This window comes from Microtus pennsylvanicus, chromosome 10, assembly GCF_037038515.1.
Source record: "Microtus pennsylvanicus isolate mMicPen1 chromosome 10, mMicPen1.hap1, whole genome shotgun sequence".
NCBI lineage: Eukaryota > Metazoa > Chordata > Mammalia > Rodentia > Cricetidae > Microtus > Microtus pennsylvanicus.
Genome location: NC_134588.1, coordinates 27677979 through 27703203, shown reverse-complemented (window position 1 = coordinate 27703203; position 25225 = coordinate 27677979). Strand labels below are relative to the sequence as shown.

At 52.6% G+C, this 25225-nt stretch overlaps 1 protein-coding gene across 29 annotated transcripts in view; it reads left to right on the top strand.

The window, feature by feature from the left end:
- Window positions 1-24859, top strand: part of Nfasc (neurofascin) — a 162165-nt gene extending 137306 nt beyond the window's left edge. For 13 of the 29 annotated variants that reach the window (XR_012912044.1, XR_012912043.1, XR_012912042.1 and 10 more), the window contains 3 exons: window positions 13513-13644; window positions 15877-15946; window positions 19063-24859. Coding sequence is in view for 23 of the 29 variants with exons in the window: in XM_075987929.1 (XP_075844044.1) it covers window positions 13513-13644; window positions 15877-15946; window positions 19063-19294 (434 nt within the window). In the remaining 6 variants the exon portion in view is untranslated. Of the gene's footprint in view, window positions 1-1868; window positions 2121-5666; window positions 5784-7014; window positions 7168-13512; window positions 13645-15876; window positions 15947-19062 lie in introns of all 29 variants that reach the window. The other 16 variants (XR_012912045.1, XR_012912046.1, XM_075987916.1 and 13 more) reach the window with 3 other exon arrangements.
- Window positions 24860-25225: the final 366 nt, after the last annotated feature.

The following is a 25225-nucleotide window of genomic DNA, read 5'->3' as shown; positions in this document are numbered from 1 at the left end:
AGCAGCAGCGTCCAGCACACCATCCTCTTCCTTCTCATCCTCACCAAACCTCGGCCCTTCCCCCGAGATTGATCGGTTCTTATATTGCCCAGTGAAGATAATCCCTCACGTCCACCTGTATCTTCAGTCTGCTAGGGTTGCGGCCCATCTGTCTAACAATCTGTGACTTGGCTGGCGTAGTCTTCGTGCCATGTGGACAATCTTGGAGCGAACATTCCATCTTGGAATGTCTGGGAGCTGTTCTTGTCTTTGACGCAGATCTGCAAATGGTGGGTGGGTAGCTGATAGAAACTCAGCTCCGTGGCAGGTTTAGGAGGATGAGAAAATGAGCAAGATATGCCATCTCCATCTCTGCATGGTTCTCCCCCCAATACTCAGGTCCTTGGCCCCGTGTCTTCCTTGGGACCTTAGACAGTCTATAGGGTTGGCCCATCCTATTTTGGCCGACTCCTGGCTTCCAGATCTAGGCTGCCCTAAAACCATCTTAGGGACTTGACGCTTACTGCTCTCTCTAGGTTGCTGGCCTGCTGTGACCACCAATCAGTACCAAACTCACAGTTCCTGCTGTGACTTAAAATGACATTCTAGCATAGGAATATGTCTGCTTATCCTGTAGTCCCTTCCATTTATGTTAGCACCACTCTAGGGCTCGCCAGCCCCAGCTTAGTCCAGGATTCAAATGCTCTGAATGGCCTGGGAAATCCTAGTTTCTTTGTGTAAAGTTCATCTCTTCCTTCCTACCTCTTCCAGGCTTCGTGCCTGTCCCAAGCTTTGGACCGTTCTCTCTCTGGCTCCAGAGCCTTCCCCTTGGCCTCTGCCCTCCCTGTATCCTATAGCCCTCCATCCTGGAGATAATGGAGCAGTGAGTGCGCCAGGGGCATGCTGATTTGCCTGCGGTGGCCTCTGAGGATCTGCTCCTTATAGAACCGCGCTGGGGCACCCCTGGAGGCGGCCAGTAGCTCCCTCACCAACTCTCCTTCTCACTTACACCCTGACGCTTGCTTGCCTCAGAGCCCAGGGGAAAGTACGCAGGTACTATCACCACAGAGAATATACTTCATACTTGGTAGGAGCGACTGTCCGAGGAGGGGGACTGTGGACTGGAAGCGTCCACATAGTCCCCTCTCACCCTCGTCTCCAAGCTGCAGAACAAAGTTGGAAGCCTGTTCTAACCTCTCGGCATCTCTGTCCCAGGGCATTTGCTGGACTGCCCTGGGAAACGTGGCTCAGAGGGAGTAGGAGAGATGCGAGCGTGCGTCCCTGTGTGTTAAACAATGCGGTCATAGGAGGACCCGGAGGAAAATGGACTTGAACTCATGGGCCCTGGGAAACAAGCAGCTATTGTACCTGAGGGAAAGGAAACGCAGGTCCCCGGGCTGACAGAAACCACAAAGATGATAAAGGGGGACTTTGGAGTGAAGGGTTGGAAGAGGCATGCTGCTGGGATCTGAAGGGCAGATCCCAGTCACCTGCCCACATCTCCTCTGAGTTGAGGCTCCAGGACTGGACCCACATAGTATTTCTGGGTGGTGTGGGGACCCATACTCTGTGCCATCCTTGGGATTCAAGTGATTCAGTTCGTGTGTTCTTCGGCCACTATCCTGGTCCCTGGTTGGATGCATGCTGGGTGCTTCAAACTACACAGACCATGAGAAGAAAATGAAGCCCACGCCGGCTTCATTCTCTTCCGCTCCATGGCTGTATATCGGTTGCTGGGGTCCTCCTGGGCCAGTGCGGATGCTTGGGGAGGCTTCTGACTTCTGAACCCATCTTCTCACTGGGCTGCCTGCCTTGCACGTGGGGGCCGGATATGCTAGCTGGGGGCTACCAGACCAACCAGACTCGGTTATTTCCCATTTCCCTCTTAGCTCCTCCCACGTTGCCCCCGACTACGGTGGGTGCCACAGGCCTAGTGAGCAGTACTGATGCTACTGCCCTTGCTGCCACCAGTGAAGCCACTACAGTCCCCATCATCCCAACTGCCGTACCTACCACCATCGCCACCACTGTCGCCACAACTACTACAACCACTGCCGCAACCACCACTACCACCACCACCACCACCACTACCACGGAGAGTCCTCTCACTACCACCATTGGGACTAAGATTCACGAAACCGGTATGGTGCATTGCCCATGCTCCTGGCCCCTCTGAGCCCACCTCCTAGTTTCTCCAGACAACCCCGGACTTCTCCAGCTGAGCGGTGGGCTCTGGGGTGATGCTGACTAGTCCCACCCATGCTTTGCACACAAGGCCCAGAGTTCCCACCCTGAGCACACAGGGGTGGTCGCCCACCACTCAGCCCTCCTTATGTTAGTCAGATCCTGCCGTTCTTCGACAGAGAGAACTTCAATCGTATGCCAAATCGTCAGCTTAGGGATGGGCACTCAGGAACAGATGTGGTGAGAAGGGAAGGTTCTAGTGGTTGTGCGCCTGGCCGAGAGAGCTTCTGGCTGCACTGTGTTTGTCCACCTCTAGGGCCAGAGACTAGAAGAGGAGGAGGGAGTGGCTGTCACGCCATGCAGCTTTGCTTCTGGATCCCCTGCCCCTTCCTTGCACCTCTGTCCCCAAGGAATTCTTGCAGATATTTCTTTTCGAAAGTTAGAGCATGCAGGAAACTGTTACCAGGTCTTGTCTTAGTGCCCAACAATGCTCCATTTCTTTTCCATATACCGCTAAAATGTATACCTGGAGGAAGAACTGCAGGAGTTCTGGGATGGCCTTTAGGGTCCCTGGACTTTGAGCATAGAAGAGCCTTGGAGAATTCAGTCATTTCTGAATATCAAGCATCAGTCTCCTATTATCGTAGAGCAGAGGGTCTCTACCTTCCCGGGCCCAGAAGGCAGCTGAAAAGACTGCCAGGAAGTGCCTGGGATGCTCCCATTCCCCCAGCCTCACTGCCTCCCAACACCCACTTCTCAGCCTCTGGATGTAGATGATGCCCCTGTTAGTATTTGCTCTAACTCAACGATGTGGTGTTAAGTGAACCTCAGGCAGAGGCAGTGATTCACAGCCGATGTGTTCCTCACACTCGGAAATGCTGATGTGTTTTACAGGCACAATGCTAGAACATAAACATGAAATTTGGGGGGAAGTCAACCCAGGAGATGCCTTCTGCACAATCAGATGCTGTCAACGCCTTAGGGGCTGCTGCCCTCTAGGGCATAGTGAAGCATCTTTTTCAGGCCTTTGAATCCTTAAAGTGCTTTGAATTCACAGAAGTGAGCCAAGAATTCAGAAACAATGAGTCTTGCTCCCTGGCAATTCCTGACCTAGAAACATCACTCTTAAACCAGGCAGGACTGGCCCCGTGACTCACAGCTCAGGTTTAGACCCCATCTGAAGCTGCAGAGGGCCTGGCCACAGCCCTGAGAGCTTGGGGACAGCTGTGAGGTTTCTCAGCTTCCCAGGAGTCTTTTAGATGAAATTCATCTTCATCTTGTCTTACATCTTAATATGCAATGTTTCATAACACCTTTTCAGGGTGTCGTCCTTTGTGTTGTTTTTAGATTTGGGTGCTACTCCCTAGTTTTGGTGTGCTAGGAATCCGTGGAACAGTGCATGCTAATCATAGCCTCCTTTTGGTTTCAAAAGTGCTGAGCGCTCACCTTCACGGTCCCCTCCTCTGAGCACCCCAGTTCTTTAGCAGTCATCATCCGGACCCTTCTGTATGGTTCCCACCCCAAAATCATCTCGGCCTCCCATTGCTTGGGCTTTTCTTTTCTCTGTGTGTGTACGATGTGTGTGTGTGCTTGCATGCACGTTTGCATGCATGAGTGCATGCCTGCGTGTTACTGCACGTATGTTAGTATGTGTGAATGCAGGACCATACATGAAGACGAGAAAACAACCTTGAGAGTAGGCGCTGGCTTTCCAACTATCTGGATTTGAGACAGGGTCTCTGGCCCTTTGCTGCTTGCTGCACACGCTAGCCTGCGAGTATCCACCTCCCATCTCTTGGTCTGCGGTAACAGACACGTGTGCTTCTGTGTTCAGCTTTTATTTGGGCATGGAGATCCGCACTCAGTCTGACAGGCTGGCACGCCAAGCTTTTTACTCACTTCCATCTCTTCCTAGCATCACCCTGCTCCTCATTCCCTCGGTTTGGTTCAGTATTACCCTAGGGGTCAGGCTGTTTAGGTGCAAAGTTTCGAGGTACAGGGTCCAGAGGTAAGGAGCAAGAAAGATCCCCCAAATCAGGACCATTCAACTTCATGACTATTACAAGATCCTTGAACTTCCAGAACGAGTGAATTACTAAAGCAGCCAGTGTGATCAAAACGGAACACGCAACAGAAAAGAAGCCTGGCTCCCTCCCTCCCAAGCAGCAGGCCTTCTTGCCACCAGTAGAGCCTTTTTCTCAACCCCTCACTTGACACACATTGTGTTCACCTGGGGCAAACAACACCTGACAGGGTTGCAGTAGAAAAAAAAAACTTCTTTGAAGTGAAAATCGGGAAATCTTTTATCACTTCCTAAGCCCTGCAGACTCAATCACATGTCAGCTAGATAATGAATAAATGCATCGCCAATATACTCTATTCATTTAGGCCTGACAACCCAGTTGGTGACAGTGCCCCCCCTTGCATTCTAATTAAATATGCAGGAGCCACGTTTGTAAAGCCCTCGAACTACAAGCATTCTTGCAATTCCTTTGCTGCTCCATCTTTGCTGGGAAATGTGGTAATCAGGCTTCTGGGACTCTGGCATCTGAAGGCTACTGCCATTCTCCTGCATGTGGGCTACGGTTGCAGACAGCACCTTGGCTTTGATAAAGTGACTCCCAGCCCCCCGGGGGGCTGATAATTAATGTCCTCTCTGTTACAAGGCGATCAAGCCTCGAGGGCTCTCAACAAGCAGGATTCTCCTCATATAGAGGACACTAAAGGGCTGGATGCCAAGGAAGCTCATCCTCTTTTGGTCCCATCTAGCCTGTGTCAGGCACATCGGCTCTGACTGTACCAGGGACCCTGAGGGTCTAGGGCACAATACAGGTCATCCAGGCAACCCGAGGGCCTCAGATCAAAGTTACCCGATTAGTATTCTCTAGGATCAGGAAGCCAGGAGGGTTTCCCTGTGTTTAGTCACTCATACTAACCCATTCTTACATGATTTTCTTCTGGTGGTGCTGGGGATGGAACCCACATGCCCAGGAAGCATCCTGTACTGAGCCATATGCCTGCAGCTCCCCTCCGTCCGGTTGAAGGAGGAAAGCCTCCCCCCTCCACCACCACCACCCCCCGCCAGCATCCTGACCATGGGGCTATTTCTTTGCCTCTTTCCTTGCATGGTTCAAACTCTGACAAGGGATCCAACGAGGGAATAAACCCAGATTAGAGTTTCAGGTGGTAGGACTGAAAACCCGCCCTTGTTCCTAACCCCTTCCTGTGAGGAGTGAGAGACAACTTCCTGATCCCCGTCACCTGCAGACAGGTTCCCTGGCTGCTGCTCCTGGGCATCGCTGGGTACCTTTGGCCTGGCAGTCAAGACCGCAGCCTGTAGCTCTGTTGGGCCCCGTGTAGCACAGCTGTTCCTGACTCCTCCCTTTCCCAGCAGACTCTGGGTGTGAGAGTATGCACGTGTGTGAACGAACGTGCCTCTCTGAGTCGCCTGGGCTGCCTGCCTGTCTCCTCACCACTAACTCCTCTTCTAACCCGTCCGCCAGCCCCCGATGAACAGTCCATTTGGAACGTCACGGTGCTCCCCAACAGTAAATGGGCCAACATCACCTGGAAGCACAATTTCAGGCCTGGAACTGACTTTGTGGTTGAGTACATCGACAGTAAGCATTGCTATGTGGGGTGGGGGTGGCGGCAGTGGTGCAGCAGTGGCGGGAAGTGGTAGATGCCCATTAAGGAGATCCTGTTGAAGTCCCCCAGGCGTAGAAGCCTTTTAGTCTGGCTTCATTGTGGTCTCGTGAAATCGATCTCTGCCAGAGAGAGCAGAGGTAGAAGGAGCGGACTTGCACAGGAAGGGACTTCCAAAGCCATTAGCGAATGCATGTGCTGTAGAGGGTCTGCAGACTGTGACCTGCATCCACTCTTGTCCAGAATGAGGATTCTGAGTATCCGAAAGTGAGCCGGGTCTCGTTTCTGAGTTACTCTCCTGCCTGAGACTCTGGGTGTTCTGATGCCTTTGCTACATGGTCCCGGGCACAGACCTGAGCTGCAGCGGCTCTCTGTTCACAGAGTGGTGGGAAGCGGCAGACACAGACCAGACAGCCAGTGGTTCAAGATGAGCTGGGCACTCTCTCAGAGCTTGGGATTCAGACAAACAAACACTGAATGGAATGCAGAAGGTGGCAAGGGCACCTGGTTCTGCAGAGTGAAGCCCACACCTCTCTAACCTGGGCTAGAAGCAGTGAAGCCAACAGGCTTCCAGCCAGAGAACACAGCTGAAGTAGTCCCTCTCCCCAAGAACTCGCAGGAAACGAGACCCTGATGCTGGGTTCTGTGATCGGAGGAGGGCTTCAGATCCTCAGGGTCTGCAGTCCCTACTTAGATCTGGATGGTTTCCACTTCCTGCCACCATCCTTCCCTCCCACAACCCAGAGACATAGCTATGTTGTCTGACGTGTGACTTTGCGATGTGGCAAAGAGTTAGAGGTGAAACCAAGAGAATGAGGTGAAAGCCAAGGATCCCGTCTCGCCTCCGTGTGAGACACTAACCATGTGATGCGTTCACCAGCATGCTGGCTCTCCAGGAAGCCCTCACACAGAAAGCAAGTCACTTCCAAGGCAGCTGACATACGTCAAGGCCAAAGCAGCCAGTCTTGATATGCCTAGTGCTGAGACTGGTGAGGAAGGAAGACTTCAGGGGGAGACTTCACATGAGAGTTAGAGTTGCATGCTGGGGCACCAGGGAGCTGCCTGTTCTGTGTGGTGGAATGAAAACTCTGGGAGCCTTAGCCCCCTTTCCCCACCTCTCTGCTTTTGACAGGTGAACAGGGACCTAAACACTCTCTCCAGCTCCTGGTGCCTGGCTGTAAGCTGACCTAGGTTTCTGTTCCCCAGGCAACCATACGAAAAAAACTGTCCCTGTTAAGGCCCAGGCCCAGCCTATACAGCTGACAGACCTCTATCCCGGGATGACGTACACGTTGCGGGTGTATTCCCGGGACAACGAGGGCATCAGCAGTACCGTCATCACCTTTATGACCAGTACAGGTGAGAGGGGATTTGGCCTTGCCATCCCCCGCAAGCATGGGCATCTCATCCTCATCCCCAGCTTCCTGCTTGTCTCTTCTTGGGAACAGGTCTCATCTCCACCCCATTCCTTGCCTTGCATGGCGTGCCTCTGGCCTGCAGGAAGTCAGAAGAGTCCGGTGTGCATGCCTCGGTGGAAAGCAAGGCAGGCTCTGGGCCAGGGGGGCTAAGTGGGAAACAAAGGGCGGAATAATGAGGACAGGGGATGCCTGGTTCCTCACCATGTCTAACAAAGAGCTCTCAGTGCATGCACTGTGTGTGTGGGCCCCGGGGAATGCCGGAGGGTCTGCACCACTGTTTGGGAGCTTGCTCTCTCCAGACAGAATGAGGGGAAGAGAGCAGCCCGGGGTCTAGGTTCAGAAGTCTCCCCAGCATCCAAACCTGGGACCAGTGTGTGTGTTGTTGCCTTGCCGACATCAGTGTGTTTTGTTTTTATTTAATGTCACTCCAAGTTTGTCCTGCCTAAAAGTGAGTGGTTTTGGGCTGTTGTTTCTGATTTTTAATCATGTTAGGACAGGATGACAGTCTGGCTCTGTAGGAGCTTCAGCCCGGAGAGAGAAGCATCATCTTTAGAGCAAATGGCTAGGTGACCTGGAGCCCTAGGGACCTAGAAGGGGCCGGGCTTAGACATTTCTTTTCTGGTGGGGGTAGCTGGGAATCTGCAGAGCACAGAGGCTCTTGTTTGTCTGCGGGTGTGGGTTTGTGTGTATCTTTCCTATCAGAGACACAGCCAAGTTGAAGCCCTGGGGCTAAGCGGAGGTAGGGAAAGGGATTAAGAGAGAAAAGGATCAGCCTTCGCCTCTAGGGATGGCCTAGTCAGATGCGGGTTATTAGACGCACAGGATGGGGGAGCCCCACAATGATTTATGTGAATTTCTGAATGCTGGCTTGAATATTCATGACCGTTCCCTCGGCCAGCCACATGAGGCCAATGCTGGGAACTTGTCTGTAGGGAGCCACTGACCATCTGCATCCCGACTCTCTCTGCTTCTGCTGGCCTGGCCCCTCCTGGTGTGTCTTCCCTGCTGTGCCTCTACCAGTCCAGCCCACAGAATCTGAGTGTGCAGCTCCGTGCTTAAGATGAGCCAGGTGCACTCGGGCAGGACATCTGAGTGACCAACCAGGCCGTCAGGTTACACGGGAAGCCATGCGTCTGGGCAGCTGACGAAGTAGAACAGGTAGCTGGACTCTGACCTGGTTGGAGATCCCAAACTCTTGGATGTGTTGGATTTTGTTTCTTTATGGACTTGAGTCTAGCTCATGGGTAAGAAGCAGAGATGACACCTGAAGGTAGAACTCCATCCTAGAAAGGCTGGGGAGTCCAGCACTGCCTGTCTTGAGAGCTCAGCCTCTCTGGTGCTGTGGATAAGGACCAGAGAGAGCGAGGGAAAAAAGGACCAGACCCTCCCTTTGGGTTTGGCCCAATCTTTTTCAAGTATTAAGCATGCAGTATTGGAGGCTGGGGGGTTGAATAATGGCTGCTGATACTTGGTTCTGAATATTGTCATCAATACCTGTGTTTCCCTGCGCTGAATCTGGAGAGGCCCTGTCTGCTTCCCTGCCTTAAGATCCACAGAAGCGGGTAGCATTCACAAGTCCTCCCAGACCCCTTCTCAGGCAAGCTGGAGCATCCACACTCAGTCCCCTGTCTCTGAGTTCAGGCTTCTTGCTTCCTCCTAGGCCAGCTAAAACTGTGTGCAGACCACACACAGAAAAGAAAATGTTTTAAGTCTCTAAAGTCTGCGTGTGCCTGCAAACCTGTGTCAAAACAGTTTCCTGTAGGTGGACTCCAGAGGCAAGTCCACACAAACCCCCAGATCTCTGTGTTTCATCAAAGCAGAGCTTTCTGAACGTCGCTGGGCCCCCACCACCACAGGCAGTCACTTTAGTCTGGAGATGACATGCTGCCGTGGTTCAGGAAGGAAGGAGAAAGGACTTCTGGGGATGTTGGCAGGATTTCTAACCCTCAGCAGAAAGATCACACTGGGAACTCAATCATCCCTTGTTAAAGCATCTGAAGCCAGATACAAATACATGACCCTAGATGCTAACAGGCCCATCCATGCTTCCCCACTGGGACGTTGGAGCTGGCATAAGCATTGGAATCAGGCAGCAGACAACGCGGACCTCATGGAGACCAGAGACACTGTAGGATGGACAGGGTGTATGGGGAAAGGTGACATGGGACTTGAGGAAAGACAGCCTCACTGTGTGTGAGGAAAAGTCGTCCCTGTTATAGTAGTTGCTCATCCATTTATAGAGTGATTTTCAATGATGAGCCTGTTGTGTATGGCCAAGCCGGATTCCTCCAGCCACACATGGGAGTCCAGTGAACTGTCTGGTTAGCTAGTGAACTTCCCATCTCTTAAAAACAGGTTGGAGGTTTCATGAAGTTTTCCAGGGAGAAGTAAAATTAACATCTGCCCAAATTGGAATTGGCACCAAGGCCCATGGAATGACTCATTCGTGTTATGTTTGAATAAAATGAGTTTGTTAGCAACCATTTGAAGAGAGGTTAACAACTATGGACAAATGCATTTTCCCCACGTTGCCAACTGCCCCTAGTACCAAGCCTAATACTTGATATGACTCTGAGTCATATCATGTGATTTTGGTGCACCGCCCAGGGTTAAGGAAGTATAGGTGACTATAGGCTCAGTCAACGTAAGGCACAGACAAAACTAGACTGAGAAAGTTATGTTTCTGTATACTCCGTTCCAGTCTCAAAAACATTGCCCAACCCTGGGAAGGCTGGCTAATTTTGCAAAGTGTGGTATATAGAATAGTTAGATGGAAGCTTGCTCCAAGGCAGTCCCTCTGGCTGCCACAGGGAAGACTAGTCTTGCTTCAGGTATGGCTTAGAAGGCTGGAATATGGATGCTTCTAGTCCAGGGCAAGCGGCATTTGGACTTGGACTTACTAGGAAAAAGAGCAGCTCCTGTCGTTTCTGGTTGGAGGTGGGAAGTGTGAATGCTGTCTCTGGAAGTTGATAGTGTTGGCATCTCCGGGCCAGTTCCACAGATCAATGAGTGTGGCGTTGGTGGTCAAGTATAGTACCTCTGGATCCCCACTAAAATGACTTGCTCTCAATCTAAGCTGAGATTGTTCTATTATTCTACTGCTTTCTATTCTTGAGGAACCAACTTGCTTTGTAGTAAGGTGTCGTCAGTTGGTTTTGTGTCTGAGGGTCGCAAAAATTTTTATTTATTTATTTTTTTACATTTTCCTATCAACTCTGAAGCTACATTTCAACTTTGCCTGGTACTATCAGGAGGGGAACTCTGCCTTTGCTTTCTAAACTGCCCCTGTAACCACTTTCCCCAGGCCTCATGACCTTCTTTCTGAAGAGAAAGGGCATGTCGTGGAGATGTCTGCCAGAGTATCAGAACAAACACAAGGAAGATGGGGGTGCAAACGGGTCGTTGCAGAGATGCAAACCAACCTCTCTGCAAAATATGGGTGCCACTGTCCAAACACAAGTGAAGTAATCCCCTCACCTACTGCCTAGGCATGGTACGTAGAAAGGAGGAGCCACGTGGCCACTGGCTGGTGTGGGATCTCAGTTTATCTTTCTTACCTTAGGATTAAGTGACTGTGTTGATCTGTAAGTAGTCACTGCTCACTCATATTACGTGATCTCATTATCCTGCGTACTGGGAGGGTCCCGACACCCTGCTCTCAAGACTGGAGCAGCACAATTGGAAACGAAACAATTAAATGTTCATTTGTGTGGAATAGGGAGAGTGAGAGCCTAGTCCAGAGAAGGGATAGACTGGGGCTCTCATAGAGGATCTAGAGGGAGGAGAGAATGTGAAAAGTGCCAGGTGGCAGTCTAGAGTCTTAGGTGGTGTGGGAACAAGGCACGAAGAAGGCCAGACAGGCAGGAAGTGAGGGAAGCATTGTCTGAATGGCATGTGGGAGTGGTCCCACTAGCCCCGCTGCACCCCGGGTACTGACATGCATGGGTGAGGTACATCAGGTGAGGGTTGTTTTGGAGGGCTTGGCAACAGCCCTTAGATGTAGATCATGCATGGAAATTCAGGCCAACAGGTTAGGGAAGAGTATTGAACTCACAGCTGTGGAGTTGGCTGTGGGGACAAGGGATGATTAAAAGGATTGCCAACTCAAAGTCAAGGTTTGCCTGAGGTCAGAGTCAGGGTGGGGAGGTAGATGTGGAAGAGGTCAGCTCGCTCGAAACAGTAACTGAGACATGGCTGTTACAGCACCGTGAAGCCAGCTTCCTGTGAGGAGCCGACTTGGCAGGACTTGGAGGCCGTGAGAGATGATGGATCCACTTGATCAGAACCAGGGCAGGATTTGGAGGCCGTGAGAGATGATGGATCCACTTGATCAGAACCAGGGCAGGACTTGGAGGCCGTGAGAGATGGTGATAGGACCATCTGATCAGAACAGGGCATGGGCCATCTCAGAAGGTCCTCCAGGTTCCTCCAGGTTTGTGTTTTAAGACACACAAAGAAACGAGCAAAGATGAATAAATGGAACATGCTGGGAGTCCAGGGGACCTTACAGGAATGAAGGACCAAGGTGTTGCATCCCAAGTAAACTTGGCGGGGGAGAGGGGAGAAAAGACCTTTGACACCTAAGGAAGGGACAGCTGCAGAGGCTGTGTAGGTTCAGGCTCTCCAGGTCCCAGGAAGGATCAAGGGAAGGGTGGGCGGTCTAGAGGGCAATGGGGGAGGGATGAGGGGAATCCTTGACCTTGAGCAGCAAAGTCCAGCAAAATGATAACGTGATGTTGTGATGAGATAGTCTATGTCTTCCTCTAGTGCGGGGACAAGGGCTAAGCAGTGAAGTCATTGTGAGAGACTCACTGATCTTTTCCAGTAGAAAGAGCAGTTGGTGCAAAGGCCTGGGGCAGGAATGCAAGTGGTGGAGGGATTGGAGTATGGAGAGGGATGCAGAGCTATAGGTGATGGGGCCAGCTGTCTGTCAGAGCCTCCTGATGAGGAATGCAGGGTGTCCTCCCACAGCAATTAGGAGTTTTGGAGAGGTTGAAGCAAGGGAATATTTAACACTTTGTGGGGCCTGGGCCCCCTGTGTGGGGAACACCAGACAGGAGCAGGGATGGAAACAGGGAGGGGCCTTTCCCCCAGCATACACAGATCAAGGTGCTAACAGTCACGGGTCCTGTGGGCAAGGCATCTTTGCAGCAGGGCAGCTAGGACTGGGGTGCCACCGAGGGCCTGCTCATCACTCCTTAGTGCTGATGGAGAGGGCCTTCCAGTCATAGTGTGTTTGGCTTGGCCCTGAGAAGACGGTGAAACTGATTCTGCATCCTATATAGGCAAAGGGTAACACGTACACAGGGTGTCACAGATCCTGTGTATCTCCTAGGAGGAGGCTTGATGCTATGACTTACTCCACGGGCTGCCCCCTCTGGGCTTCCCTGAGTATTGCCCTGGGAAGGCGGTCCCTGGAGCCTTCCCTTCTTGAGGCTCAGGTCCCATGATGCTGTGTTTCAGGAACTACCCACTTTGTCCTCTAGTCCACAGAAAGAAGGGGTAGTGGGTACTTAGCAGACTCTCCCACAAACCAAATCCCCAGCCCCTGGACAGCATAAACACCATCAGAAAACTCTTGGGCTCCTGCTCGTAGACACACATGGATTCCCTTCAGACCGCAAAGGGATCTGTGAGATGATCTCCACAGAAAAGAAGGCAAGTTGGCTTGTCACAGCCCACCAGGAGCATCCCCTGTGAGGTGACCCAGAGTCACTGCCTGCGTGACCTGGGCACCTGGGCCTGAATTATCTGCCTACTGTCAGAAAGCGCACAGTCCAGCTGGGCCACCTGAACTTCCATCTGGCCCAGGAGCCACTGCCAAAGCCTGGTGGACAAAGAGGCTGTGCCTGCAAGGTGTCCTCCAGCAGGGTTAGGCAGTGTGGACACGCTCAGCCTCCTGACAGGTACCACGCAGGCCCGTTCTCCAGAACCGTGCTGCCACGCTGCACCACGCGGTCCCGCCAGGCCGTCCCAGCGTGTGCAGTCTACAGCAACGCCACACCTTCTCTATAGTGATCGTTTCCATCCTCCAGGGCCTGCTCAGCCTGCTGCTTCTCTGCTCCCTGCACCCTTTTCTTTGCCTCTTTTCCGATCTTTTGGCCCTTGGTTCCTTAACCTTTTTTCTTTCATTCCTTTGAGCGGAGTAGCTCGAGCCAGAGAGCTGCTAGGTGGTAGCAACAGGCCCTAGGACAAATCTGCCCAATAGCCGTGTGCCTCCCCCACCTTCGTCCTCACCTGCTCCCCAAGCAATGGCTCATGGTTTGCCTCCCACCCTCCCTGCCAGCTTACACCAATAACCAGGCAGACATCGCCACCCAGGGCTGGTTCATCGGGCTCATGTGTGCCATCGCCCTTCTGGTGCTGATCCTGCTCATTGTTTGCTTCATCAAGAGGAGCCGTGGCGGCAAGTACCCAGGTGAGACGCGGGGCAGGTGGGAAGGCCCTTCCAACCAGATCCAGGGCTCTGGCCTCTGCTCTTTTAGTGTTAGAACTTCAGGCCTGTGGCAAATTTGACCTACTTCTTAGAAGCTACCAGGAAAAAAAAAATTGAGTTAATTATATTTGCACCTGGTGAATGGATGGGCAGTCTAGGCAGCTCCAGAGAGGCAAGGAAGGAACCCTGGCTCCTACTGAGATGGCCTGCCTTCCCTTGGCTTACCTCCTATCTTCTTGGCAAAGTGGCGTTCTTTGGCTTGAGAGTCATTAAGACACCCTGTCAGGGCAGAGATAAGGAAGTGGGGTGGCCATGTTAGAGATGGAGAGCAGGGGGCTAGGCAGAAGCAGCGTAATCCCGAGAGAATCCACATAGTGAACCACACCCTGCTGAGGCTTGTCTCAGTGCCTGTCACCACAGACTTAGCAGCTCTGGGGACAAGCAGGGAGAGGCTGGAGACAGGCTGTGCTAATGGCACCCTGGCCCTTCAAGTCCCACAGAAACACGTCTCTTCTGTACCCCAAGGGTCTTAAGTGCCAAAGGGGAGGACCCCTCCATTCTGTTTCAGAAAATAATGATTTGTTTTTCAAATGAGCAAGAGAGCCATCGGGCTGTGGCAGGGTGGATCAGGCGACAGAAAACCGATAACCAGAAGGACAGACAGCCTGAGAGTAAGCCATCCTGTGTAAGCGGAGCCTGAACCTGCTTCTGCCCGAGAGCCCCAGCACCAGACACATTCCCAATGCTCCTTTCTCTTGGGGCACAGACAGGCAAACTTAGATGAAGCAAGTAGGAGGAGGAACGATGGAGTCTCCCTCGTTCCCTGCCCGTGCCCACAGATCCTTGGGTCCTGAAGCTCTGCCCCCGCTAGGTGAGGGAGAGTAGGGATGCCATTCCTCAGTGAGCAGGGAACTCTTTGACTTTGTTCCACCATATTTAGACTTTTTCTTCTGCAAGAGAGAAAGTCAGAGCTGGATAGAGGTCCAGACACGAAGGTCCTACTGAGTCAGGGGCACCTGGACCCCTGAGGAACCCACCATACAAATGTAGAGTCTGCCTTTGCCCTTCCAGAAAGTTCTCTCAAGGCAGCCCCCTTCCCTCCAACTATGGGGTAAGCACCTCATACAGTAAGAAGACAGGCGGCCAAGGAGCCAGGGCATGGGCTCCAGTCTTCCCTCTTCCTGCAACTACTGGTTTTGTGGCCTGTTCTCAGCTCTCACGTGAGCTGATTATCCCGTTCAAACATCAACAAACCCCTCATGCAAGCACCTGCTGTATGCCAGGCTTTGGGCTGGGTACTGAGAATACAGTGGGAAAGATAACTGGCTTCAACATTACAGTTAGCTCAGAGGGACCGACCACAAAATAGCAGGAGAGGCCTTGGTTATGCCATGGTCCCAGAGGGCCATATAAGGAGAGGGAGTCAACGAGAGAGGCTCATGGGAGAGCAGCTCCATCCCACAGACAAAGGGGGCAGCCCTGCTCCAACTCTGCTTGGAGCTTTGGAGAAACACAATCCCCCACCAAAAAGAAGAAAGCTAACTTTTGTCATCAGTGAGGAAATATATAAAATTATAATGCAGAAAAAAAACTGAGAAAGGGCCAGACAAGGGAGTATTTGCCTTTGGCAGAGAAAGGGATGACATCTCTGATATATGAGGACAACTTGATGGAGAAATGGCAGGGAATTGAGAGGTTTGTCAGCTGGGGTGTAAAGACCCCTTGGGGTGTGAAGGAGGCAGAATCTTCTTAGCAACTGATTGAGCCTGGGGGCACTAATAGTGCCTTATTAAAAGGAAGCTTGTCACTGAGCCCAAGATGGTGTCTGGGGTGTGGTGTGTGTGGGTGTGTGCACTTGTACACAGATACCAAAAGAGGGTATTGGCCGCCCTGCTCCGTCATCCTCTGCCTTATTCCTGTGAGACAGGGTCTCTCACTGAGCCTGGAGCTAGGCTAGTCCCAGCAATCCTGTGTGTCCACCCCACAGCTCCAGGGTTACTGGCACACACAGCAACACCTGGCTTTTCACATGGGTGTTATAGTCTCAAACTCAGGTTCTCTTGCTTGAACAGCAAGTGCTCTCAGCCACCGAGCCACCTCTCTAGCCCCCCGGGGTGATGTCTTTGGGCCGTGTGTTCAGAAGCACCCTGGAGAATAGACGTCCTTCTTAATCATTCTGTCTGTCTGTCTGTCTTCCTTTCTCTTATCAACCAGTGCGAGAAAAGAAGGATGTCCCTCTGGGCCCTGAAGACCCCAAAGAAGAAGATGGCTCATTTGACTACAGGTGACTGATCTCCTTCCCTCCCCAGGGCATTGGCCTTGCTGCCCAAGACGGCTCCCTTATAGCAGCCGCAGGATCACTACGTCCACATCCCTCCAGCCCACGGAACTGCTGCTTTACCTCTGTGGCAGCCATTTGGCTGTGTGTATGCGCTCTGAGAGGCTAAGACCCTGGTACCCCCTACTGGACAGGACGTCCAGCCCCAGGACCCTTGGCCATCAGGCCTCCTCCCAGCCAACATCCCACTCCTAACCCCCAAGAGAATGAGTGGCCCAGGAAGTCTCGCCCCTCTGTGAGCTGGTGGCAGTGCTGAAGGTGCTGGGGCAGGGCTGCCAGCTGGTGCTTCTGCCCTGCGCCTGCGCTCCCTCTCAGATCTGAACAGACATTTCAGGCAAGGTTTTGCCAGGTTGTCCCTGGCCCATCTGGATGGCCAGTGTATTCTGAGCTCAGAAATGGGTCAGGGTAGGTCATGGAATCTCATCCAAGACCATCTGGGGTGGGAGAAAATATCAGAAAACAGCCGTCCTGCCCCATCCGACTCTGTTGACGGTGCACAGGTCACGCCGTTGTCCTCTGACCTCTCCTCCTCTCTCACCTCTGTTACCTGCTCTTCAGGAGCCTGGCAAACAGCACTAGGTCAATGGGTAGGAGCTGCTGCCTGCCCGGAAGCCATCTGGCAGCTTATGGCCGCAGCTGCCCATCCAGCCTGACATTCCTGTGAGCGTCTCCTCCCCCATCTCTGGCTGGCCTGGGATCACCTGGCAGGGTCGAGCCTCGCTATGGGCTGAGAGCTACCTCCGGCTCCCAGTTAAAAGACTGTGGGCTTTTTTTTCTCCATGCCCTCCGTGAGGCCCGACGGAGTGGGGGTGAACACAGGATAAGCTGTTTCCATCTTCACCTCTCCTCCCTCCAGGCCAGCATTGGCCCTGCAGGCTCTGCTCCTAGAACCTGCATTGAATGAGTTCAAGAATCCTGCTGGGGAAAGGCTAAAATTAGGACGTCAGAGAAGCTAAGTTTCTAAGGGAATGTGCCTGGGAACAAGGCTCTCTTGCTCTGCTCTTGGCCTGTAGCTGGATTCCCTTCTCATGAGGCCTGCCTCTTCCCATGTCTGTCCTCTTGGGCCTTGCAGGTCTTAGGCATAGGGAGGCAGACAGGCAGACAGGCAGGCAGTTGGTTAGGCTAGGAGTCCTTCCATTCAAACCTCCTGAGGAAAGTCCCATTCCTCTAGACTAAGGTCCCTTTCCTCTCAAGAGCCCCACATACTGACTCTGCAGGGCTGTCTCTGCCCAGCGCTATACTGAGCTGAAGTTCCTGGACCCTGTACAGGGACCTCTAGAGCACCTAATGGAGCCTTCATGCCCTGCAGTGGCATGCTGGGGAAGAAGCCTGACTGTAATCCACCTCCTGCCCAAACTCAACCCAGCCTGAATTCAGATCCACTTGCCCCACTCTGTCCCCACCGTCCCTGCTGTGGCACGGCCATCAGAGCACACAGATAGTCCACCATAGCAGGTCACAATCACCCAGCATATGGTAGGTGTGGACCTGTGGCTTTGGGACCTGACTAGAACCTGTCCGTCAAGAGGAGCTGGAGCACCCATGGCCTCTGACTACAGGACCTGTCTCTGCTCTTGGCAAGAAGTGAGCATGCCAAGGAAACTGCCCCTGCCTTTCCACTTCTATCTTGGCATTGCTTGCCTGGGCAAAGCAATGCTAATGCTTTGGGGCTAGCAAGTAAAAGGGGTGAATGTTCACCCCACATGCCACTTCAGGGCAAGAGTGCTGCGTCAGGTGGTCTGGGGTTTCCTGTACAGGGTCCAGGTACCTCAACTAAATGCAGCCCTGGGCAGACACAGCCCCCCAGAGTCAGCATGTGAGGCTCTTGAGAGGAAAGGGACCGTGGTCTAGAAGAATGGGACTTTCTTCCAGAGACTTGAATGGAAGAGTGCCCGGCCGAGCCAGCTGCCTGGCAGGCTGGCCCCATCTGTTCATGCTCCGTTCCAGCTCCATCTAAGGCCCCTTCCTGGTCGCCACCTACCCGAGGCTACTGTTAGAACTCACCGACTGTTCAAATGGCAGCTTATCCAGGGAAGGATGAATGCCTAGGGGTGCAGAGGGTGTGGTGTACCTGCTCGAACTCCCTGGCACCACCGTGGTTCCTTCTGCAGGCCTCCAGGCCTCCACAGCTGACACACAGCTGCTTCCTGCCTGGGAGCCTGTGTCACCTGTGACATGTGACCAGCAGCACCTGGTCTCTTTATCAGCAGGAAGGGTGCCACGCCGGCTTGGAGGAGCAGCCCCTTAGCATCCTAGAGAAGTAGTTCTCAACCTGTGGGTCACAACCATTGCAAATACATAGTACCAACGGTCTTAAGAACAGAGACACCGCTCAGTAGCAAAATTACAGTTACAAAGTGGCAACGAAAGCAAGTTCATGGTTGGGGGTTCCTAAGACTGTTGGAAATATGTGTTTTCCTGATGGTTGTGACTCATGGGTCATGACCCCAGTTGAGAACCTCTGCCCTAGCTAATATATGGGCTTGAAGGCTGTTGCCACTATATCTCCAAGGCCCAGAACTCTTGTCACCCAGGAGGGCCTTAAGGACAGGGCTTAGAAGGGGCTAATAGCCTTGCTAGTGTCTTCTCAAATCATCAGGCCTCACATGCTTCCCTGATGCTCCTCCCTCCCACTTCCTGCCTCTTTTCCTTGCAAGGTACAAAGCATTAGTGTTGCTCTAACACCTGATCTTTCCCAGCATGTCATCTGTCTTGGGGAAGATGCAGGTCCTCTCTGTGCCTCAGTTTCCCTTTGGTAGAGTCTGCTAAGCAAGAGAGGGTGACACTGGGTGATCTCCAATTCTCATCCTCCTGCATTGGTAGGAAGCCCGCTACCCTCTCCCACGCACGCACACACACATACACACACACATACACACACACATACACACACACATACACACACACATACACACACACATACACACACACATACACACACACATGCACACACACATACACACACACACACATACAAACACATACACACACACATACACACACACACACACGGTTTAGGCTGTGCCAGCCATGTGGGTCTGACTCTGTCTCTTTCTGGCCAGCGATGAGGACAACAAGCCCCTGCAGGGCAGCCAGACATCCCTGGACGGCACCATCAAGCAGCAGGAGAGTGATGACAGCCTGGTGGACTACGGTGAAGGTGGCGAGGGCCAGTTCAATGAAGACGGCTCCTTCATCGGCCAGTACACGGTCAAAAAGGACAAGGAGGAGACAGAGGGCAATGAGAGCTCCGAGGCCACATCGCCAGTCAATGCCATCTATTCTCTGGCCTGACAGAGCGCCCCAGGCACAGCACACTATTTTGCAAGTAGGAGGGGAGAAGGGGAGATAAAGCGACTGCAGACCTACCACAAAGCCACAACCACCTTCAGGGACAAGGGTTCAACATGGGGTCTGCCAAGCTGTGAGGACCAGTGGCGACCCGGCTATTCACAACCCCCTCCCAGTGATACCCCCAACGCCCGTGGGTGTCACTAGATGGGAAAGCTAGAGCTACACTCGTTGGAGGGTGCGCTAGTTTCTTGCCCTATCTCATGGCCACCCTGAGCACTCCACCACAATGGCCAGCCTTGGTCTCGGCACACACTCATCCATTCCTATTGCTTACAATCTTTTCACTGTCTTCATTTTTTTTTTTTTTTGCTTTGTGTATCTTCTCCTTCCAATCCATTGTCTCCATTTTCTTTTACTCTTTTGAAAAAAAAAAAAAAGTCCCTGGAAAAAGACTAAGTGGGCTCTCCCCCCAGGAACCGAAAAGATGGGCAAAAAGGATTGATCCGTAACACAACATGCAGAAAAGCTGCAGTATTCAAGCTGCCACCAGGCCAGTGTGTTTCCGAAGGATGCCTTTCGCCATATGCCTCCCCCGCCCCCACTCCCCACCCATCTGCCTCGGCCTTGTCCGTGCTGAGCTGGGTTTGGCTCCTTTCTGGAAAACGACAGTGTTTTTTTTGGCAGGGAGAGGGTGGACAGGACTCCTTGCCGCACTCTGGTTTGGTTGGGAGTGGGGTTTACCTCTTGCTACTCGTTCTTACTCTGCCCCTGCTGCCAGAGAGTCTGAGAGTGAGCTGCACAGAAGATGAAGATGAAGAATAGGTACCGATGAGAAGGACTGAGCCTCATGCAGAAACAAGTGAGAGTGTGATTCCCGGGTGACAGAGCAAACCTCTGGAAAGAAAGGGCTGGGTCTGGACCTCTTTTGTCTCTGGTAGTGAAACCCAGAGTGGAAGAGAGAGGACCACAGCTGCCCACCCAGCCAGGGTCTACGCTGCTACCCAGAAGAGCTGAATCCCTGTGATGCAGAGGCGTGGCTGGTGTATCTGGGGGTAACAATGCTGCTCCCCCTCCCATCCTGTCCTTGCTCAGTTGTGTCGACATGGTATATGAATGGGGACCTGCTGCCCCCAGACTGAGCCTATCTGTCCTTTCATTAGGGTACACATACATACCAGGGGACCATGAGGTGCACCGTGCTAACAGTGCTGTGACGCCCCTGACTGGAAGGACAAAGCTCTTCGTATGCCTTACGCAGCTCTGATCTAACCCTGCAGTTCCCAGATCCCTAGCCCTACTCTGCAAGCCTTGATGCCTCCAGTGATGTATGTCTCGGGACCAGGGCAGCCTATGCAAGCGTCCTCTTGGGACCAGAAGCAGCCACTCCACACTTGCCCTTCCCCCCACCACCCGAATGGAGACACTCGCAGGCCTGAAGTTCTCAGCCTGAAGGTGCTGCCTTCATCCCCACCTAATCCACTTTTGAAACCAAAGGTACCTTGCCTCAACGACACAAAGAGATGGGAGATCTTGAGCCAGAGTGTCGCCCTGGCAGCTGTGGGAGGGAAAGGTCGACCACTGCAAATGGATCACCTGCCATTGGCACAGCCTCCAACTTTAGCAATTAGGGGCCTAGGCAGGACCAGGGCTGCGCCCTTCAGAGACTTTTCAAAAGCATCATTTGCCATATGTTTAAGCCGCAGAGGTATTAGCAATGCTTCCATCCCTTGATAAGCATCCGATTGAAAGTCAGGCCCATAGGCACACACTCTCTGCAGGTAAGGAACCATATCCCAGAGATGAGCCAATAATGTTTGAGCCTGAGAGTGTGTCTTGGTCCTTTGGCTCAACCCATGGCCAGCACTGCTGCCTGGAGGCCCGAGGGACAGTTCTCATGGTGAAAGGGGACAGGGTAAAGGGCAGAAGGCTGGGGACGGGGGTGTGCTCAGGGTCCCCTTCCCCGGTTCCAGTCTAGCTCTTCTTGAACGCAGCAGGGCATTGCTGCGGTGTAGGCCACCATCCCTGGAGGGAGGGCTGGGGAAATGTGCCTGTCAGCCTAAATGAGGCACCACCCTTTCCAGAAAACACTTTGGATCGGGGCAGAGTGGCCAGTTTCTCAGACCTCATTCATGTGGCACCATCGGCTAGTGAACCTGTTGCACCGACAGCAGGCTTTTAGAGGAAGGGACCCTTAGATGTCCCTGCCACAGACAACCCGGAGAGGGCTGCTTTGGTCTTAGGAGTCTGGGGGGAAAAGTAAATCCTTAGACTGTCTTCGAGCCCCGTTCTGGAGTGCCAGCATGCTCAGTACCCTCCTCCTCTGTATATAAAGAGAAGGTTATGAACCTTTCTCTCAAACTGCTTTGTGGGTGCTGATAGGGGCCCCCACTGCCACTGATCATAGCTCTCGTAGGAGGGACAGATCTGGGCTGAAGAACCAGTTTCTCTCAAGTAGAGATGGCAGGTGCCCACAGACCAGGCTCAGCGATGTGGGGGTGTAAGGTGGAGGAGGCAGCTCCTTCCAGGGAGGGGAGAGGCCACTTTCCACACAGCCTGCCGGAGTGTACCCCAACTCAGCAGGAGAGCAGTATTGCCCCCTCCCTGCGCCTGGATCCCAAGCAGCCATCCCAAAGTGATACCTAGTCCTGCTAGGGCTTCACCTGTCTGGTGGGGGCAGAGGAAGAATGCAGTCATCTTGCAGCGATGCTGAGTGTTTATTGAATGCTCTTTGAGTCTGGGCCAAGGCTTGAGCCCTGAGTACCATGTTAACCAGTGAGGTCAGATGTGGCCCCTGCCCACACAGGGCTGATGTTATTGGAAATGCGTAGATGAATTACCGGGACACGGTGACCATTACGTTGGAAGCATGGTGTTCTTGTTTGCTTGGACTACCGAATGCTTCAAGTCAGAAAAGAGAGGCTTCCAAGGGAGAACCTGGTCCTTTGGGCTGGCAAATCTGGGTGGGACGTGGCAGTCAAGATGAGCGGGGTTCAGCAGCCAGTGTTGTGCTTCCTTGGGGTGTCTGTCTCCCCCATTTAGCCCCTCTTTGAATACTCCTGTTCAGAAGTGGATTGGATGTACATGTCAGGATCAGCTGTCCTCCCTCCCACCCCCACCCCCTACCCCCCGCTGCCGCCTGGGATAGGGTAAACAGGACACATGGGTCTCTGCTTGGGCAGAGAGCTGAGTTGATAGACGGAAAACCAGGCTGGCTCCTGCCCATGCCTATTTCCTCTGCCCCCAGAGGTCAGGGTAGGAGGGACCACTTCCTCCCTATGAGATCTGGAATGATCAATGAGCCTAGAGTCAGCCAGTGACTCAGCTAACAGGGAATAAGAGAGCGTGTCCCCGGTTTCCCTGAACACACAGTGTTCAGAAGGGGATAGAAACATCCATGGGTATTTGTAGAGTTTCTGGACAGCCTCCCCACCCACCACACACCTGTGTACATGCACACACGCACGCAGCAGACACACACCCTGTTGCCGAGCAGTGTTTCCAGCAGGGAACAGCCCAGATCATGCATCATCTCACAGGATGTGAGTCCATGTCTGGCTCACATGACACGAGCTACTAAGGCCTGGGGGAGGGGGACTTTGGGAAGGGAGAGATTCTCTGGGTTGGGCCTTATTTTTGTGACTCCTGTGGGCAAAATGTAGAGAAGAGATCAGGAAAAGGGACATTTCCTGGCCCCTCCTGAGAGCTCCTGGTTAAGCCTGGCTGTCCTAGAGCCCCCTCCCCCGACATGATGGGGAAAGCAAGGTCTCCTTGCTATTTATGAAGCGGTTTCATTGTTACTCTGCAGAGGTAAAACATCTTGGTCCTTCCATGGTCTGTGGCTGAGGCCAAGGTTCACTTCTCAGCGGGAGGATAGCAAGTTGCTCAGGTGTCACCCTAGAGCCCATTCCTCATTTCTGTCACCTCGGGATGGGATATCTGTCCTCCAACCAAGTCCTTCAGCAGCAGCCTCTGTCCAGCGCAAGCCGATGGCCAGGGTTGGGTTCACCCAGCTGGGCCACAGTGCTCCCTTTTTTCCCCCCGAAGCAAAAGTCCTCATGAGAATTTCCCAAGGTAGCCTAGGAAGTCCACGCCAGCAGTCCCCAACTCAAAACAAGAAGTCTCGAGCCAGCAACAGAGAATGTGGCGTGTCAGGAGCCTCAATGCCCTGGGGGGACACAGGTGGACTGGGCAGAGCTTCCCTTCAACTCAGTGGCCAAATGCCTTTTAATCCTAATAGGCTGATAAGAGCAGCCGCTGCCACGAGACAGGAGACGGCGATAAAGTAAATCCAAGGCATCTCGCTTAGGACAGAATCGGATTCCCCTTGTGAAGGAACCTCAGAGCTGATCTAATTGAAATGACTCATGGTGCAGACATGCAGGGAGGAGAGCTGGTGAGCGAGGGTACTTTAGGGCCTTCTGACTCCGTGTCCAGTGTTCTTTCATCCCCACCGCAGCTGCCTCGGTAGGTGTCGCTTGAGATCTGTCCTGTTTATCACCCTGCCACCTCTCTCTACCATTATGCTTCCGCTCCCAGAACCTCCCAGTGGACAACAAAAAGGCTTCTCCTTAGTCCGAGCTCAGCCAGCCCATGGTTAACTCAGCCAGGGAGTTACAAGCAGCCCTGGCCAGAAGGGGGGATGATGAGCCAGCCCACTGTGTTTGCTCCCGTGAAACCCGGACTGGGCCCCAGAATGGTGTCTCTTGCTTCATCCGCATACGGTATTCCCCAGAAGTGAGGGCATGGAGGGGGTCTCTGTCCATTCTGCCCTTGACTGCAGAGTCTGCAGGTGCTGAGGGATAGCGGGGGCCCAGGCAAACTTACCACCCTGGGATCTGCAGAGTTGGAGTTCAGCAGATGTAAAGACTTCCATGAAGCAATAAACACAAAAGTCTGGGAGTGGATATCCAGAATTTTGTGCACTCCTGTTTTGTTTTTTCTTTCAAAGTTGCTGCAGATCAGATGACCTGACCTGCTTGCTCTTCTGAGTCTCAGATGTGATATCCTAAGTCAGTGTTTCCCCTCTGCCCAGCGTCCCAGCTCTTTGCCAACTCCTTCTGAGCTGTTATCAGTCACCTGTCTGTCACATGCCGCTTTCCGTCCTGGTCCCCGCCTCAACCATGCTGGATCCTGGAGGACCTCTTGCTCTGCCCCCAACCACATACACATCTCTGCCTTCCACCATGGTGTTCACCGTGTCTCCATCCCACCCCACTTTCCTACACACGCGAGTTGGTCTAACTTTTTCTCCTTTGGTTACACATTTAACTCTCCATGGCAAGCCCACGTTAATCCCTCTCACATCGCCTCCTCCCCTTCTTGTGAGTTACTTGTCATTAACCAACCTTGTCAGCAACAGATGTGTATCTGAGGGTGTCACGCGCGTGCGACCTTCAGCAGGGACTTCTGGGCCATGGAGGACTGTCTAATACATGGACTTATAAACTGACTGCATGAGCAATGAAAAGGCCAAAATATTCAGATTTTTTTTGAATCACTGTAAAAAAAACTGATTTCTTTTGTATAGAGAACACTAAACGTATAATAAAAGTTGTTCAAAATGGACTTTAGTCATGTGATTTGTTTCTTTTCTTTGATAAGAAAGAGAGATGTCAAAAGATTAATGACAAAGCCGGGCGGTGGTGGCGCACGCCTTTAATCCCAGCACTCGGGAGGCAGAGGCAGGCGGATCTCTGTGAGTTCGAGACCAGCCTGGTCTACAGAAGCTAGTTCCAGGACAGGCTCCAAAGCCACAGAGAAACCCTGTCTCGAAAATCAAAAAAAAAAAAAAAAAAAAAAAAAAAAAAAAAAAAAAAGATTAATGACAGAAGTGAATCTAAGAGTTAGACATAAGGATTATTTTGATGTCAAATTTGACGCATGCAAATAATCCCAGCACTCAGGAGGCTGAAGCAAGAGGCTCAAGGATTT